This window comes from Nomascus leucogenys, chromosome 25 (genome assembly GCF_006542625.1).
Source record: "Nomascus leucogenys isolate Asia chromosome 25, Asia_NLE_v1, whole genome shotgun sequence".
In the NCBI taxonomy this organism is placed as follows: Eukaryota; Metazoa; Chordata; class Mammalia; order Primates; family Hylobatidae; genus Nomascus; species Nomascus leucogenys.
The window spans coordinates 4,512,696-4,531,722 of record NC_044405.1 but is presented as its reverse complement, the minus strand read 5'-3'; the positions used below and the strand labels follow the sequence as shown (position 1 = coordinate 4,531,722).

Here is a 19,027-nt window from a genome sequence, read left to right as displayed (position 1 = left end):
CCAAGCAGACACGTCTTACATGGCTGCAGGCAAGAGACAGTGAGTGTGTGTAGCAAGAAATGTCAAACACATATAAAACCACCAGATCTTGTGGGAACTCACTATTATGAGAACAGCATTGGAAAAATTGCCCCCGTGATCCCATCACTCCCACCAGGTCCCGCCCTCAACACATGGGGATTATGTAGATTACAATTGGGGATGAGATTTGGGTGGGGACACAGAGCCAAACCATATCAGGTATTGTCAGTGCTTGAATCTAATTAACATGCAAAATTAATTTTGAATATGTAAATAAATATCTATAACTTTGACTCAAGTAATTTCTGAGTAAGTTATTGACTGAATAAAATGGTTTCTAAAGTTAACAAAAATTCTAAGCACATTGGCATTGCAATTTGGTATTAATGAGCAATTACAAAGATCAATATTCCTGATTTTAAGACCTGAAAATTAAGTGGTTGATTTAATATCAATTGTGAGTGACATTTAGTTAAAGGACTTTAAAGAGTTGTTTTTTCAAGATAGAAATATATCTGACTAATCCTACTTCTTTAGAGAATGATATCCCTAGAATATCAAAATATAGTTCATCACACTATTTCAACTTAATAAAAATAGATTTTAGTAAAAAGTGACTACTTTTAATGTATTTCAGAGTCATCAGTAAAAGCCCCTTCAAATTTATTATTTCGTTCTTTTATTTAAGAAGCATTTATTGAGCTCCAGGCCTTATTCAAGTCATTCAGAATATATCTGTGAACAAAATAAACCAAATTTTCTGCTCTCATGAAACACAAATTCTAGCAAGACAAAACAGAAAATAGGAAATATATATATATATAAAATAATTGTTTCTTGGTGTGTTAAATGTGAATAGGTACTTTGGGAAAATGTGAAGCTTTGTAAGAGGATGGGGAGGGCAGGGCTAAGATGCTGTTACAAATTAGAAGAGGATGATCAGTAAGTTCCATTGAAAAAGTGACATTTGAATCAAAACTGTAAGGAATTGAAAGAACTAGCCACACAGATTATTTCAGGCAGAGGGAACATGGCTGATCTGTTGAAAGACAGTTTGTGCGAGGGCAAGAGTGTTGAAAACAGACTGGTGGAAGGCCATTGCCTAACTAGAGAAGAGGTCATGAGACTCAGATCAGTGAAAGCAGATGTGGTGAGAAAAGGCCAGATTCTGAATATATTTTTTAACTGAAGCCAACAGGATCCAGCTAAATGAGTCACCAGTGTAGACCTTCACATAAAAAATGTTCTCTATGTAAATGGCCAACCCCATAAGACAAAAAACGTTTACTGTTGAAAATGATGACATGAATACTCTCATACATAATTAATCTTCTTTGAATAAGTTATTTCCCAGAGCCTGATTCTCCATGGAAAAATCACTAATTGCACAGCTGAAAACTAGCCCCTACGTGATAATCACCCCAACTCTCTGAAGGGGTCTGGCCTAAAACAGTCAAATAATCTGATCTTTTTTTTCTCTTTACTGTAATAAAAAAAAAGTTTCTACCACACTTGGACAAGAGTAGTTAAAGTGCAAAAAGCATTTATATCTATTGACTATGACAGATACCTTTTATGTGGTTGAAATCTCTGATGTTCAAATTATCATTTTTCTGCTTTTTTGTCATCCTAATAAGAGATAAAATAACTCCACTGATATTTGAAGAGTTTAAGTACATTACGGGGGAAAATGGTTTCGGCTTGCCAACAGATTAAATAACTAAGGAAATAAGATGAAACTGACCAAAGTGAAACGGGTTGAATGTCAAGTGGAGGTTTTAAATAGTCGGGTCTGAAACGAAGTCTCAGGAGAAAGCATAGTAGCAGGAGTTATTTAAAATTAGACAAGTCATATAATGAGGACAGGTGATAGGGTTTAATAGGTCCTCTCCAACTCCCATACCTGTGATTTCATAATCAACCAGTCACTCCCCTCCAAAGGGCGTTTTTCTTCTAGTCTGCTTTTTGATGTGTCAGAACATCCTATCTCTGAAATGAAAGAGAATTAAATATTTCTCCATGTTCCTCTTATCCAGGCAGGTTTGTTGTTTGTGTTGTTGTTTTATTCTTTGCCTTTACGTTAAGTGACATAAAAGACTAAATGAAACAGACAAACTTTGAATTAATACTGCTTTAGGTAAGAACACCTAAGGCTCTTAACTTTTCTAGTCCTTCTGAAGAACTGCCTCCTGGTGAAGCAATGGCTTCTAAATCTCTGTGTTGTCAGCAGTCAGGGTTTCTCTGTACCTCTTAGAAGCAAAAGGAATTGGTGGAGAAGGTGGTGTTGAGGCAGGACAGCATCTTGAGGTGCTCGGAAGTAGCCCATTCGTTCAGAAGGCTCAGGAAAAACGAGGTTCATAATAGGTGGAAACTTCAGAAATGTAGGGGTCGCAGAGGACTGCATAGCTCAAATAAAATGTTTCTTTCCTTTCCTTTCCCAATGAAATTGCAGTTGTTTGTAATACCGTGGGAGGTAGTATGGTTTAGTAGTAAAAACCATTAAAACATAGACCCTGGAGTCTTAGCCAGGTTTAAATCTTAGCCCTGCCATTTCGGCAAGTTTCCTATCTTCTATTTCTGCCCCAATTCCCTTATCTGGAAAGCGAGGTTGAGGACAATAGGACCTGCCATTAAAGGCATGTAACAAACATTAAATTGATTGCTATGTTTAGAAAAAAACTCTGAAAAATGCCTGACACATAGGAAGTGCTATATAAATGTTAGGTATTATAACTACTTTCTTTTCATGCTGCAAAAGTATTCAAGAAACATACATTGGCTGTGGTACTCTTCTAAGTCATATACTGGGGAGAAAAATAGTTACTCTGCTCAATTTTCAAAATTATATTAGTTCTTTTAGATATCTTCATTTAACTTAGCATATAAACTTTTTCTAAAATACGTGTAACTTCAGTGTTTTAAAAGTAATATTTTTATTTTCTTATCTTTCCTGTGATGTTGAATTTTAGAAAATAATATTACTTTCTAAAATTGATAAAATCTGACTGAATTTAGGCCATGCATCAGTTTAAGCTTTTAATAATATTTATCTACTAGGTTCAGCTAATTTTACATATGTACTTACAAATCATGAAACAATTTGTATCGGCCTATTTCCTTCTCCACAGGGATTTCCAGGATCTCAGGAAGTTCTACTATCTCTCCAGTTTCTACTATCTCTCCAGTTTCTACTATCTCTCCAGTTTCTGCTATCTCTATATCAGATCAGCACATGCTCAGAAGTTTTGCTTTTTAATTAGGATGTTGGGTGGAGAGAGGTTAGGTTCAATTCACGAAGAGATAAGCAGGAAAAAAGTGATGGGAAGAAGTTTTAAGAAAAACCTAATAGTTCAAAAAAGAGATCATTATATGCTTAAGTAAACAAAATGTATTCAATTTTCTGGGGCTTATTTATTCGTTTAGAGACAGGATCACTCTGTCTCCCAGACTGGAGTACGGTGGCATAATCATAACTCACTGCAGCCTCAAACTCCTGGGCTCAAGAGATACTCCCAGCTCAGCCTCCTGAGTAGCTGGGATCACAGGTGCGTGCTACCACACCCAGCAATTTTTTTTTTAATTTTGTATAGAGATGGGGCCTCATTATGTTGTCAAACTCCCCCTTCTCTTTTTTGTAAAAACCACCACAGCTGTCATTATTATTAGTATAAGGTGACCTCTTATTTTAAATTAAGTGATCTTCCTGCCTTGGACTCCCAAATTGCTGGGATTACAGATGTGAGCCACCATGGCTGGCCAATATCCTGGGTTTTAAGTTGACTGAGATTGATTCTAAGAGCTCTAGAAGACATTTCAAGGAAGTCAAAGGGTTTTAAAAGAAATTATTTTTGACCATATAAATTCCCATGTGGTTATGAAAAAATCTCTTTAATTATTCCTTTTGTGTAGAAATTTAATAAATTTAAAAGCAAAGCAAATCTGTAACAAAAATATATTAAACAACAGACAGCTACTTCATATCAAGACAGAAAAAAAATGAACAAAGTGTCTTTCTTGTTCCCAAAAGTTCTAGCAAGTTTTAAAAGTCACATATAAACATAAATAAAATATACAACAGGCTGGGTGCAGTGGCTGATGCCTGTAATCCCAACACATCCAAGGCGGCAGATCACCTGACATCAGGAGTTTGAAAGCAGCCTGGCCAACATGGCGAAACTCCATCTCTATTAAAAATACAAAAATTAGCTGGCCATGGTGGCGTGAGCCTGTAGTCCCAGCTACTCTGGAGGCTGAGGCAGGAGATTCACTTGAACCACCGGAGGCAGAGGTTGCAATAAACCAAGATTGGCTACTGCACTGCAGCCTGAATGACGGAGTGAAACTTCATCTCAAGAAAAAAAAAATACACAACAGAATATATTGAATGACATCAGAGAAGTACAAAGTGCCACTGAGAATTCAAAAGAAAAAGTGGTCACTTTTAATTGGAGGCTTTCTGAAGGAGATGACAGTTTGATTTAAATGACCTCAAAAAATTGATAGGATTTTGACAAGGTACAATTGGAAGGGGAAGTGGAAGGACATAAAAGAGAAAAAAAGAAGACACAAAGTTTCAGAAAATTTCTAGGTGTTTGGAAATACTAAAATTATCTAATTTTGCAGAAGTGCTCTATGGAAACAGATGAAGTATAGGTGCAATGGCTGGAAAATGACATTGAGGTCATAACACAGGGGCCTCAAATATCAGACTGTATTTGTATTTGGTTTAATAAGAAAGACATAATAAAAGATCTCGAGTAAGGGGCTAATTTGATTGTGCATAAGAAAGTATTATTGAGCAATGGTGTAAGAGATGATTCCCAAGAAGAGTCTGAGAGCTAGAAGTGAGATGCACTTGGAAATAGTGACAATGATGGTCTGTCTTCAGTAATAGTTCCATGCGTTGGGATGTTTCTACTCTGCTCCCTGGTGAGATAGCCCAACAGACATGTTGTGTGAATGTGAGTTTCCATACTTTAAGTGGAAGCAACTGAATGTACAACTAATTGACAGCTTCTCAAATTAAAGAAGCAAACTGAAACTGTGCCTTAATACAATTATTTAAGGAAAAAAAAGTGATGGATGATCTTGAGAAGACTTAGGAGAGATGTAATAGTGGCCTTGAAACTTTTGTAGAGCTAACAAATATATTGTAGATAGTCCCACAAGGCAAAATTAGATATAATAGGTGCGTATAAGCTTATTTTTTAAAAAGAAAATAATTTTCTAATCATGCGGAATGGGATGCCTTGGAATACAATAATTTCTGCATCTGGCATCTGTTAACCAGAGATCAAGTGATCCCTTAGGGCAAAATGTTATAGATGAAATTTAAGGACAATTAGTGGTTAGACTAAGTACAGTTTTATGTAAACTACAGATCTCTACTCTTAAATTTTAGCATTTTATGAAGGATTTTATTTATCTTCTAATTTGTTAACTAAAGAATGTAGCTGATGTCACAAAAATGGCAATTTAATGTTACATATTATTTTACTATATTCAATAATATGCCATTCTCTATGATAATTACTCTAGGCAAGATTTATAATGTACTATAGTCTACATAATCAATTATGTTTTACCTGATCACTGACAAAAGAACTCATAACATCATATTTTGATCATACTGAAAACTCCAAATATATCACTGCTTAATAAGCGAAAAACAGATTCAAAATATTTCAAATTAATTATAACTGTTGACTGTGAACATGGTCAAACATAAATAGGAGCATGATGTGTGTTTATATAATTGCAGCTAATTAGAAATTTTTCTGAATAGGCTAACCATTTGAGTATTTATTCATGATATTCAGTGGAAATTTTTTCTTTTCTTTTTTTTTTTTTTTGAGACGGAATCTCGATCTGTCGCCCAGGCTGGAGTGCAGTGGTGCGATCTCGGCTCACTGCAAGCTCCACCTCCCGGGTTCACGTCATTCTCCTGCCTCAGCCTCCCGAGTAGTTGGGACTACAGGCGCCCACCACCACGCCTGGCTAATTTTTTGTATTTTTAGTAGAGACGGGGTTTCACCGTGTTAGCCAGGATGGTCTCGATCTCCTGACCTCGTGATCTGCCCTCCTCGGCCTCCCAAAGTGCTGGGATTACAGGAGTGAGCCACCGCGCCCAGCCATTCAGTGGTATTTTAATTATTTCTTCCCCAATTGTGTTCTAAGTAATCAAAAGTAAGGTAAATTCAAAAGCGATTTGGAGTTCTGCATTTAGAGAGTGGGTTCTGGGACCTCTCTTCTGTATCTAGGCCACTCTTCTCCATTCAGTCATATAATTAGAACACTAACAAAATAGCTAAGATATGTACTCGCGAAATATTACAGCATTATATAAAATAGGAGTAACGTGTTAATAATATAAAATGTTAAACACATTATTAAGTTTGCCATATAAAGCAAATGAATGTGTACATATTACATTTATTAAGCCACTTGACCATAATTTCACCTTGATAAAACACTCATTTATTCTGAATAATTTTTGCCTCACTAGTCTAAATATGCATTGATATATCTACAGGCAGTTCTACTAGCTTCTTTTCTTTATGCCGTGTTCTTACTTTGCATCTCATAAATGAATGAGTTTAAAGTTTATATGCAACATTGCCTGTATTTTTCTGTTGGAAAGCACAAGAGAGAAGATGCTTGATTTCAAGTAAATACTAAATTTCATCATCTCATAAAAAATTTCATTCCAATCAAATTAGATTAATCCAACATCACATTTTCTTTATATAATATTTTGTTACATGATTCTTGCTTCCTGTCATAATATGTGAGCAGGAAACTAAGAATGAAGTAAATTCCCCTAAGAAAATGTTCAAGATGTTATCCCAACAACCCTTTGCAAACTTCAAATGACTGAAATCATTGGTTGGAATAATGAATTTCAGACCAAAAAGCACTTTATGCAGTGGCTTGTGCTATTTTGAAAGCTTTTATACGGATTAGCATGCTTCCTGCTTCTCAGTGATCTGATTAGTTATCGTTCATAGGAATAAAGAAAGATAGGACTGTTTTAAAATAAGGCAAGTTCTTATTTAGAGAAATGAAGTGTTCAGTGAAATATAAAACTGAAAGTCTTAGAAACTCTTAAATTTGCCTTCAAATTTGTATTTAAATATACGTGTATATTCTGAGTTAGTCCACCAGCATCTCTAAATATCCTCATATGAATTAATCAAAATATCTAGTAAACTAGAATTAAGTCAGGAATTGGACTGGATAATTTAGTGACTCATAATAAGTCAGAATTTTATATATCCTTGGTGGTACTCCACTTCGAGGCTCTTGTTTAATAAAGTGGGAGGCCCAGTGTTAAGCTATTTTTGTCAATAACAATCTGTTATGGCGAAAATACTGCTTTCTGAGCTTGAGTCTAGTGTCCTGTCCACTATATTAAAATATGTTTCCCTAACCTTTCTTCTTAAAGTTTTTCTTTCCTGCTTACAAAGTCTACATGTCACACAATGAAAATGCAATATTTAAATGAAATAAATTTTTTTTTGTATTTTTACAGGATTTTACATTTCTACCCCAACTGGACCAGGAGGGAGACAAGAACGAGTGGGACTTTTAAGCCTCCCTTTGGACCCCACTTCGGAGCCAGCTTGCCTTAGTTTCTGGTATGTTGTAGACACCTGTTTAAACGCTGTCTTTTTTAATGGGTAACATTGCCTTGCTCAGGCCACCAGCCTCATATTTCACTAAGATGTTGGCTAAAGTTTTACTGCATATACTATTACTTTTCCCAATTGATAAGCAACAAAACATTGATAGACACCTCTCCCCATCCCCAGCAACTCCAAAACCCAGAAGGAAAAAAAAGGTTATTTCAAAGAAAGTAAAAAATTTAGAAAAGCTCTGAAAGGGACTCATTCTAATGTTGTGGGAATCCAAACATTTTTGCTTCTTTCCAAACTAGGTATCATATGTATGGTGAAAATGTCCATAAATTAAGCATTAATATCAGCAATGACCAAAATATGGAGAAGACAGTTTTCCAAAAGGAAGGAAATTATGGAGACAATTGGAATTATGGACAAGTAACCCTAAATGAAACAGTTAAATTTAAGGTTTGCAAAACACTTTATTATTTATATTTGTATTCTTTTTGTGGTGGTACAATTATATTTAGAATGATACAGTGAAAAAATTAATTTATTGTCTGAAGATAAGTCACTTTCTCTACTTGCCCAATCTACCTCACATTTTATCTTCGAGTATTTTATTTTCATTTATTCAATAGCCTATTAAAAGCCATCATTGAGGAACAATGTACTAATGAAAATACAGCTTATAATGGTCCATAAAATACATCGAAGGCTTTTAGAATATTTCATCTTCCTTCAGCAACATTCTAGCATAGGCCAACCATTTATCTCTAAGTCCTCTGCCTACCTACAATTTTCAGCTTTTCACAAATACCGCCTAGGTCAACCCTGCCCTTTTCTACGCCTATGCCCATCGGCATCCACCTACCCTGCCCCACTCCGATTTAATCTCCACGTATTTCCTTTAGAAACAAATTATATGAGCTGTATCATTGGGAAGTCTCTGATCATTTATTTCACATTAAGGTGAATTAATTTTTCAAATAACACTTTAATGTGTTCTCTTCCTGAGGGTCTTTGCAATTAAATTATGGCATAATAGAGGCTATTAGTTTGACCAAATTAATAATGTTTTAAATGGGTAATTTCAAACACAAGAGTATCACTTTCAGAAGATGTATATTTGGACAGACACTGCCATCATCAAAAGCTTCAGATTTTCCCCATGACTTGGTGGAAGGTAGGCAATAATTAATGACTCTCAACTGTTTTCCTCCCATCTTTCTTTCTTTCCTTCTCTTCCTTTTTCCTTCTTTTCTTCTTATTTGATCCTTTCATGGGACATTTCCTCTCCAATTTTGTTTTCTGATAATTCAAAGAAGGGTAAGGAAAGGCCAGGGAGAAAAGAGACAGAAGAAGGGGAAGTCAGTATTGCAGTGGCCAAATGTGGTTACACTCACTGAGCATCTTTTCTAAAGTAATATAATTGGATCCAGTTTCTCACAGCTCATGAGGTGGTGCCAGATTGTCAAGTTCTACAGACATGTGCACTTTGGCTTTGCCATTTTGTTGTGAAATCATGAGCAAGTCACCATAGTCTCCTTGAAGTTTAATTAGGTCATATGTGTAAGGAAGAAAATAATACTTACTGGAGTAATGTCTGGCATGAAGTAGGTGGAATGAATAAACAAATGAGTGAATGAATGAGTGTTGAAAATTAAATGAGATCAATGTATACCATATGCCTAGAATAGCAAACAGCATAGAGCAGACATTCAACTTATGCCTTTCCTCTTCTACATAGCACAGGATCAAGGACAGTACAGCTAAAATACCCACTGTTCCTGAGAACCTAATATGTTACCTCTGGCCACTGGACCTTTCTTCCGAGTCTGGTTCTGTGTCCTCCAGGCACCACCCTTGCACAGTATCCCACATCAACACCCTGGGTGAACTATGAATGATCATTTTATACTCATACTCTCTCTCGTCCCCTTCACCTCCAGCGTGTTTTCTCTTCAGGCTTTGTATGCTCTAAGAAGGCAGAAAACTACCTGAATGTTTAATATTGCTGAAAGAAGAAATTTGGGAGAAAATTGCTTTCTCCTGCCAGATGATATATATGCATGACAGAGTACAATGGAGTATGACAATATCATAAGAGAGACACAGACAGAGATAGAAACTGTAACAATATTGACCAATTCAGAAGGAAGACATCATTGGAAATTTAGCCAGTGTGAACACATAATAAGGGAGTTGGGTTCAGCAGAAGAATTTAAAAAGCATGATCTGTCAAGATTTCACTATTTAGTAATGGTCACCATGTAGTTCAAGGTGACAATATTGAATCTCTAAACAATATTGAATCTCTTGGGCTCACAAGAAGAATCAAGTCAGAGAAGATTAGAATGGAATCAAATCGATTCATATGCCACTCTGAATTGCAGGTTGCTTTTAATGCCTTTAAAAAGAAGATCCTGAGTGATATTGCATTGGATGACATTAGCTTAACATATGGGATTTGCAATGGGAGTCTTTATCCAGAACCAACTTTGGTGCCAACTCCTCCACCAGAACTTCCTAGTAAGTAACCTTTATGTGTATTTTGTCTTATTAAGTCATTAATGTCAGGTGTGGAGGCGCACAGCTAAAATTCTAGCACTTTGGGAGGCTGAAGCAGGAGGATTGCTTGAAGCCAGGAGTTTGAGACAAGCCTGAAGATTATAGCGAGACTCTGTTTCTACAAAACGAAACAAACAAAAATTAGCTGGACATAGTGGTGTATGCCTGTAGTCCCAGCTACCAGAGAGGCTGAGGCAGGAGGGCCTCTTGAGCCCGAGAGACTGAGGCTGTTGTGCGCTGTAATCATGTCACTGCACTCCAGCCTAGGTGACAGAGTAGCACTCTGTCTCTAGAAAAATAAAACAAAACAAAAAACAATAATTATTTTCAGGTAGATCTTCCTTTGGTTTATTTTCATTATCTCAACCTACTGTTATTTATTTTTCCTGAAAATCAAAGACTTTAAAATATAAGCCAAATGGAGGCTAGCAAAATATTACATGTTACGCATAAATCTACAACGAAAATCACTCTTCGTTATCGAGCATAGTAATAATCATTTTAGTATCTTTTTATATTTGAAAGTAGTAAAGGGAGCTGGTTTCCATTTTGTTTTCACTGGAATACAAACAAATGTTGTACTGGCCACGTGGCATGGTCCGTAGTCTTTGGGGAGGGAGCCTTGAGGTTTTTGTGGCCTTCTTAAGGAGTAATTTTAAGAGTTTAGTTAAGTCTGAAACCTCCTGTGTCTATTTTAAAATAATTTAATAACAGTGACTAATCAAGCCTGGACTTTGAACATACAGACCTAGATCACCTAAAATCTTTTTGTCCTAAATAGTGCCTGTATTAGTCAGCGTTCTCTAGAGGGACAGAACTCATAGGATAGATGTATATATGAAATGGAGTTTTTAAGGAGTATTGACTCACATGATCCCAAGGTGAAATTTCATAATTGGCCATCTGCAAGCTGAGGAGCAAAAAAGCCAGTCCAAGTCCCCCAACGTCAAAAGTAGGGAAGCTGATTGTGCAGCCTTCAGTCTGTGGCCAAAGGCCTGAGAGCCTCTGGCAACCACTGGTGTAGGTCCAAGAGCCTGAAAGCTGAGGAACTTGGAGTCCGATGTTTGAGGGCACGAAGCATCCAGCATGGGGGAAAGATGAAGGCTGGAAAATTCAACCAGTCTAATCCTTCCACGTTCTTCTGCCTGCTTTTATTCTAGCTGTGCTGGCAGCTGATTAGATTGTGCCCACCCAGACTAAGAGCGGGTCTGCCTTTCCCAGTCCACTGACTCAGATGTTAATCTTCTTTGGCAACACGCTCATAGACACACCCAGGAACAATACTTTGCATCCTTCAGTCCAATCAAGTTGGCATTCAATATTAACTATCACAATACGTTTGTAAGGCTTTGGAATATGTTCCTTTCATGAAGCCACTCATGTGTTACTGCTGAGAAGTGACCAAGATTCACAATGTCCTATAGGATCTTTTAACTCAAAAGAACCAAATCAAGCTTGTGTCTACTTGTGCTCTTAAGTCAAATTGGAAGTATGACATTTCAGAACAAAACCCATTACCATTCATATTATCCATGTCAAAGAAGACAATCACTTCATAATACTTTCAGATCAGGGGTTTGACAGAAAAATAAAGAAAAAGAAAAATGCCTATGATAATAAATAATTGCAAACAGCCACTGACTTTCTATAGGGATTTTTTCACTACACTGTTGTTTATATGCAAAAAATCAATGCTTTTTTCTTCAGATTGTGGTGTTTGGAAGCTGACTTAGCTCTACGGCTTTCCTTGGGTTAAACCTCATGTGTGTTTTGTTCTGCATGGATCTGATCCCACAAACACAGTACTTTTTCCATTTCTCATTTCCTTCCAAGCACACTTAATACTTTTACCAAATTTATATCAGCAAATCAGTTTGGAGAGCCTATCCAAATTTGGTTTGCTTCCAAAACTATATATTTTTCTGCTTCCAATCTTCAAGGAAAAAAAGCAGACTTTTCAGATGAATGGCTTTAACAATGAAAAGGCTCTAAAGATTAATTATGGGTATTTGAGAACATGTAACAAACGAGCTACCATTAGGTTGAAGACAGTAGTCATATTGTCATATTTATCCCATGCCACCGTATTGAATGAGCACTCACATTCCACCAAAAGATTAGTTTGCTTTTACTATCTTGTGTATTAACATGTTTAGATGCTTTTATGAGATATATATAAATTACTCAATATTTAATCATTCATTCAAATTGTATAAATATCTGCCATCTGCTAAACACTGCAGATGAAATGTAAGATGTAGCAATAACCATTAATACATGAAAAAATATATAAATAAATATTTAAAGCAATGTATAATTATGTGCCCCTAAAAGTAATACATGAGAGAAGTAAGTGATGGAGGACTTTGGAGAAAAAAAAAATGTGAGCAGAAGAAGGCTTTAAGGAAGCGTGCAGATAAAAGACGGAATGATACTCGTAAAACTGATGCAAAAGCAGGAAAGTACCATACGTTCTCATGGAATAATATTGGTCATAAAATTGTGACAAGAAGTGAGTTCCTTCACAGCAAACTAGGTCAAATTTACCTTTGCTTTACCAGTGTATGATTGATTCCTAACATCACAATAATTGGTGATCAGTAAATACTATTAGAGATGGACTAAGCCTCTCTCTCTATCTCTCTCTCTCTGTCTGTCTCTGTCTCTCTCTATTTTGGAGATACTCTTATTTTGGTGACATGAAACTTTTGTTAAACAAAATTTTGGTACCAAAACTAAAGTTTGGAAATGATGGTAGGGATGGATGTAGGAAAAAATACCCACATAAATGCAGTAATTTTGGATTTGTGGCATTGTTTGAAAATAATTGTCTCGCTTCATTTTGTGTAGGTGGTCCACACCCAACCTATTTATTATATGGAACAGTCTTTTTGCAAGAACAACATTCAGCATCATTAAAATCATGGCTTGCTTGATAAATATTAATTATTCCTACAGATACCAAATATCATCAACATTTTGCTATTTTGATATTTCAATCATTTAACATGATAGATTTTCTTGATAATTCTTTCTGCTAGTTTGTTCCCCTATTTGTTCATAAATAATAAAGAAGAAAAATTTTCTAGGAGGAAGTAACAGTTTCTTTGACCTGATATTTAAAATGTAGCAACATCTCATCACTACCTAAAATAGAAAATTTGAAGTAACTTTTTTACATCATATCATACATAGAAACAAAATTTTAAATATGGTTTCTTAAGTTAAAAATGTATCTATAAGACCCTTATAGTCTTCATATTTATATTCCAATCAAAAAGAGAAAAAGATAACACCTTTATGTCAAGCTTGGTGTCCCTGTCTATTTTAACAATAAGGAAATTATAATGAAAGAATAACCCATCTGATTTGAAAATATAAACTTTAGAATCTGCCCGGAGTCTATTTGTTCCAGTTTCCAAATGGTTCACTTCAAGACAATATTTTTCACAGCAGAAAACGTTAATTACCATCAAATGTATTCTGAACAATTTCATTCTAATGCCATTTGCAATTGGTTCAGTGAAATTCTTATTTGAGCAGAGCTTTTTTGGTTCCAGATCAATGACTTGTTTAAGCAGTAATAAAAGGAAACCATGGCTGACTGGCTAACAGCCTTTCTTTGGCTTCGTATAGAGCACTTAAAGAAGAAAACAATCCCAGATCAGTGACTGAGTAATAAAGCTCAGTTTCCTCCCTCTTTCCTAGCAACCCACATTGTGCCTAGTTTGAGGAAATGTAAGTTCGGCTTTCATAACCACAGAGATTATTCCATTTCATGACTTTAATAACTTTCTGCTGCATCAATTCTACAATTGTTGCTCTGTGACGTTGGTACAAATGAATTTAAATGTGGGGATTGCACTGAGTACACTTTAAGAGAGTAAACATTCCATTACGTGATGATCATGCCAATTTAAAACAATTTTGATGATTCATGACAAGATACCTACTGAATAGAAATAGGTGTATACAAAACAAAATCCACATTTCAGTCCCCTGGCTTATTTCTGGGGCTTTTAAAACTAATTAAAAACAAAAACGAAAACAAAACACCTAGCTATAGTATTAGATATTTCAATATTCACTCTTTATTTCCACAGTTTTTCATTATTTCCACAGTTTTTCTTTATTTCCACAGTTTTTCTTTATTTCCACAGTTTTTCTTTATTTCGCCATTTTTAAAGCCATTTTCTACTTCCAAATGTAAATTAAAGGTAATTTGGCATGGCCGGGTGCAGTACCTCACACCTGTAATCCCAGCACTTTGGGAGGCTGAGGGGGCAGGTCACTTGAGGCCAGGAATTCAAGACCAGCCTCGCCAACATGGTGAAACCCTGTCTCTCTGGGGAAAAGAAAAAAAAAAAAGTTAATTTGGAAAGTTTTGTAGATGTGACCTAATACTTAGAGCTAAATAATCTTACTTTAGTTCTTCATGTAGATATGAATCAGTCAGTACCTGTCTACCTCTCTACCGCTCTTGAAATTGATGGCCACATTCAGCAGAACTGCTTGCTTACTTGTATCAGTGTGTTTTGGGCTGTTTTATTTTGTTGTAATTATTTTACCTCTGAAACTAATAGCCTGAGCCAGGCACAGTGGCACATACCTGTGTCCAAGCTACTCAGAAGCCTGAGGCAGGATAATGCTTTGAAGCCAGGAGTTCAAGGCTCGGGTGCACTACGATCATGCTTGTGAATAGCCACAGCTCTCCAGTCTGGGCAAGAGAGTAAGACTCAATCTCAAAACAAGACAAAACAAAACAAACTAATAGCCTACGTTTTTGAGCTCTCATTGTCTGGATTTTTATTAATAACCAAATCTAGAGTACAGAGAATAAAAATCTGAACTTTATTGTTACACATTTAATAAAAATATTTATATCAGGAATGATCACTATAACTTGTTAATGAAAATATAAATTTTGATAAAATGAACACAAAATTTTATGGAACATTTTACTTTAAATTACAACCTAAACGTTTAAAATGCTATTTGTAATACCAAAAGATTTGTGTATCTATTACAATAATGATGAAAAACAATAGCCAATTTTGAAAATTAGCCACTATTTATATATACAAATATCAATCAATAGGAGGTATTATTTCTCACGCTACATCTATTAATTCTATCACATAAAGTATCAATCAAAAACCTATTTTTCCCATATTCTCATTTCTTGTTTTGCCATAAATATCTTTAATTAAAACCCTCTTATTGTGGATGAAAGCTAGGCTCTTCTCCTTTCCACCCCTCAGTAAACACCTCTGCATTAACACACATTTCATGGACATCAGAAGCTTAAGCATGGAGTAAAAATGACATGCATCAAGGAAAATATCTATCCTTGGCAACCACTTTGCCAAATACTGCATGTTATTTACATAGTATATGCAGTGAAAATCCCTGTTGGCATATTAAGAAATTAATCAGAACACAAGTGTTTGAGAGAAGAGCTCCCAGAAAAAAAAAAAAAAAAAAAGAAGGAATTTAACACTATAAATGAATGTAATTCCCTATACTAGACAGGCTATTTTACTCTCATTCCCTGGCTGCGGATGTTTTACCTAATGGCACAGCATGACTGTGGTATCTGGAATTACATTTCATGAATCTTTTGTTTCTCTATTAGAAGCACATGCCACATCTCCGCTAGAACAACATCACCATTAAAATAAATTCTGTCATCATATTTAGAATGACTTAAAGTGTTTTACCAATTCTTTTTTTTTTTTTTTTTTTTTTTTTTTTGTGACGGAGTCTTGCTCTGTCACCCAGGCTGGAGTGCAGTGGCGCAATCTCGGCTCACTGCAAGCTCCGCCTCCAAGGTTCACGCCATTCTCCTGCCTCAGCCTGTCAGAGTAGCTGGGACTACAGGCGCCCACCACCACACCCGGCTAATTTTTTTTTTTTTTTTGTATTTTTAGTAGAGACGGGGTTTCGCCATGGTCTCGATCTCCTGACCTCGTGATCCGCCCGCCTTGGCCTCCCAAAGTGCTGGGATTACAAGCGTGAGCCACCGCGCCCGGCCAATTCTTTACAGTCATTTATATGCAGAGAGTAACTGTTCTATTTTATCATGCCAGGGATCAGAGATGTCTTATTGGTCAGTTATTTGATAATAAATTATAATTTAAATGCATTTCAAAAAGTACTTAAGTATTTTAAAGGGATGCATTTTCCAAGACTTGTGTTTAGTGGAGAAATCCTCAGTAGACTGCCTGCCTTGACAGGCTTAACTATTACACTTGACAACGTTTGAGTTCTTGTTATGTGCTCGTTAACATCCTACCTACTCATCTTTAAGTACAGCACACTAAATGTTCAATTATGTCAAAATCCAATGCATTTTCCAAATATCAGCTATTTACTGTATCAGGAATATAAGGTTTTACATTTTTCCTGTTACTTAAGGATAAAATAAGAATAATGGTAAAAAACAAAAATACAAAAACATTTTTTTAAAAACCCAGTATTGGCCACTGCTAAATTTGTGAAATAGGAAGTTAATTTTTCCCAGTCTTGTATCTGAGTGTAATATCTGTCCCTGCAGTTAGTTACACATTCCCTCCTTCACTGGTCTCATTAAGGATTAAAAGAAGTGTTTCATAGCAATGTAGAATTATTGAAATTAAATGTGCCGTGTGTATGTAGAGGTTATAGGATTGTGGTAGACCCTTCGTCTGAAATCTTTGTAAATTAATCATGATTTCCTGTTGAGAACTTCCCTTATTCTTCGTTGTTGTCCTTTCTTTGGTTCACATGCCTTCCTCAGCACCCCATGTACAATCTCGTCTTCCTTCTAGGTTTACCCATCCTTGACCTTACTTGTCAGTGCTTTCATCCACTGCCCTCCTTTTTGTGTTATATACATATCAAGTGCCAATTATAGAGACTCAATTTAAACCCTGCCTATGGCAGTGTGAACCAGATGGTGGAAATTATCCAAAGTTTAATCAACCCAATAGAAGACAGTAAATTACTGTGGGATGAGCTTGAGATTAACCATGATGAGGTCTTGACTTTGACACTAGGTGGCTGTGTATGGCATTAACAAGCAAGTGAATATCTGTAATTCTCAGATTTTCCATTTAAAACTGAAATAATAATAGTAATTACCTAATCCACAAGGTTGCCTTGAAAACCAGTACTAAGTATGGCAGGTAATGCAAAGGAACATTTCTTAAATTATCTCTAATTTTACAACAATCCAAAAAATCCTTAATATATATCTAGTTGTCTCCAAGACAACTAACTCAGAGCCCCAATTTTCATCCAGCAGCTCCAACAAATCCTCCTCTTATACACTATGTTCTCTCCCCATATGAGATAACATGCATGGAAACACTTTGCAAGATTTGGTAAAACATTTTATTATTTTGATAAGTTCATCTTGGTCTAGACAAACCTGGCCCTGGAAGGCATGGAGAACAGGACCATGCCCTGTCTCTTTACAGAACAGGACAGGCTGGCAAGGATCCCAACACTGAGTGGGAGTAATTGGCTTCTCTGTCCCATCATACGCATCATGAAAGGCAAATCTAAGCAGTGTGTTACATATAAACTTTGAAGATACACATGAATTTCAAGTGATTTACATAAATAAGGCAGATGACATATGAAAGAGAGATTAAGGAAGAGGGTATGGCTATCAACACTGTCATAGATGTAGAAACACTTAATTATCCCTCCCATAATCTGATTTCTAGTTTATTGTGGGTAAATAATCCCAGTATTATATGCCTTTCATAATAGAAAAGAATATATTTATTCCGGTTTTCTGCATTCTTCAAATGAGGTTACTTTTCTTCTTTTGGTCTTGTTTTAAAACATAATAATGGTAACAAAAACTAGATACAATTAGAATGTTTAAAATAGTTGATGACTTTTTACATTACTTTAGAATTTGTTTCTAATAAATGAAACAACAAAGTATGTTAAGAATTTTATAAAGTTAATCTACCTAATTAAAGTGTCGGACTCCGAGCTGGAAGATCTGTGCTCTATTGTTTTAATAAATTTGCCTTAATAAGTTACCCGTCTCAACCTGGCTTCTGAGCAATGTAGGCTACCAGATCTGGGCATTGATTAAGCATTTATTAAGCAAATGAAGTTTCACTTTGTCTCCCTTTCCTTACTGTCAATGTGCAGAATAGTGAAGCTTCACCTTAAGACTACCAAAAAATAAATAAATAAAATGAAAAAAAGGAAAATCAAGAATTGCAGAATTAAATGATTTACTAGCCTTTCTTGTTAGAGAGTGGTAAATATTGAATTTGTTTTAAGTAAACATTTTCTACAGTAGGGATTTTATACCTTAGTTTATGAAACCTATTTATAAAAGATATTTGACAAAAAAAGTTCCTTTGTACAAATAATTTTAGGGAAGTGCTGTGCACTATCATGCTTTCTTGAAGATTCGCAAGGGCCATAAGAATACTAAAGAAATTTCGAGAAGTTTGTATCTATTTTTTTTTTCCAATTTTCTTTTTTACTTTTAAGTTCAAGGGAACAAGTGCAGGTTCGTTACACAGGTAAACTCGTGTCACGGAGGTTGGTTGTACAGATTATTTTATCACCCAAGTATTAAGCCTAGTACTCACAAGTGATTTTTCCTGATTCCCCTCCCTCCTACCACTCTCCACCCACGGTAAGGCCCCAGTGTGTGTTGTTTCCCTCTGTGTGTCCATGTGTTCTCATCGTTGAGCTTTCACTTATAAGTGAGAACATGCAGAATTTGATTTTCTGTTCTTGTGTTAGTTTGCTGAGGATAATGGTCTCCAGCTCCATCCATGTCCCTGCAAATGTCATGA

General features: G+C 35.7%; 1 protein-coding gene across 1 annotated transcript in view; it reads left to right on the top strand.

Annotated features, from left to right (window-relative positions):
• Positions 1-19,027, top strand: part of TMPRSS15 (transmembrane serine protease 15) — a 138,761-nt gene that overhangs the window by 49,903 nt on the left and 69,831 nt on the right. Inside the window, exons 11-13 of the mRNA XM_030806191.1 lie at positions 7,553-7,658; positions 7,958-8,108; positions 10,037-10,172. Of these exons, the coding sequence (XP_030662051.1) occupies positions 7,553-7,658; positions 7,958-8,108; positions 10,037-10,172 (393 nt within the window). The remainder of the gene's footprint in view (positions 1-7,552; positions 7,659-7,957; positions 8,109-10,036; positions 10,173-19,027) is intronic.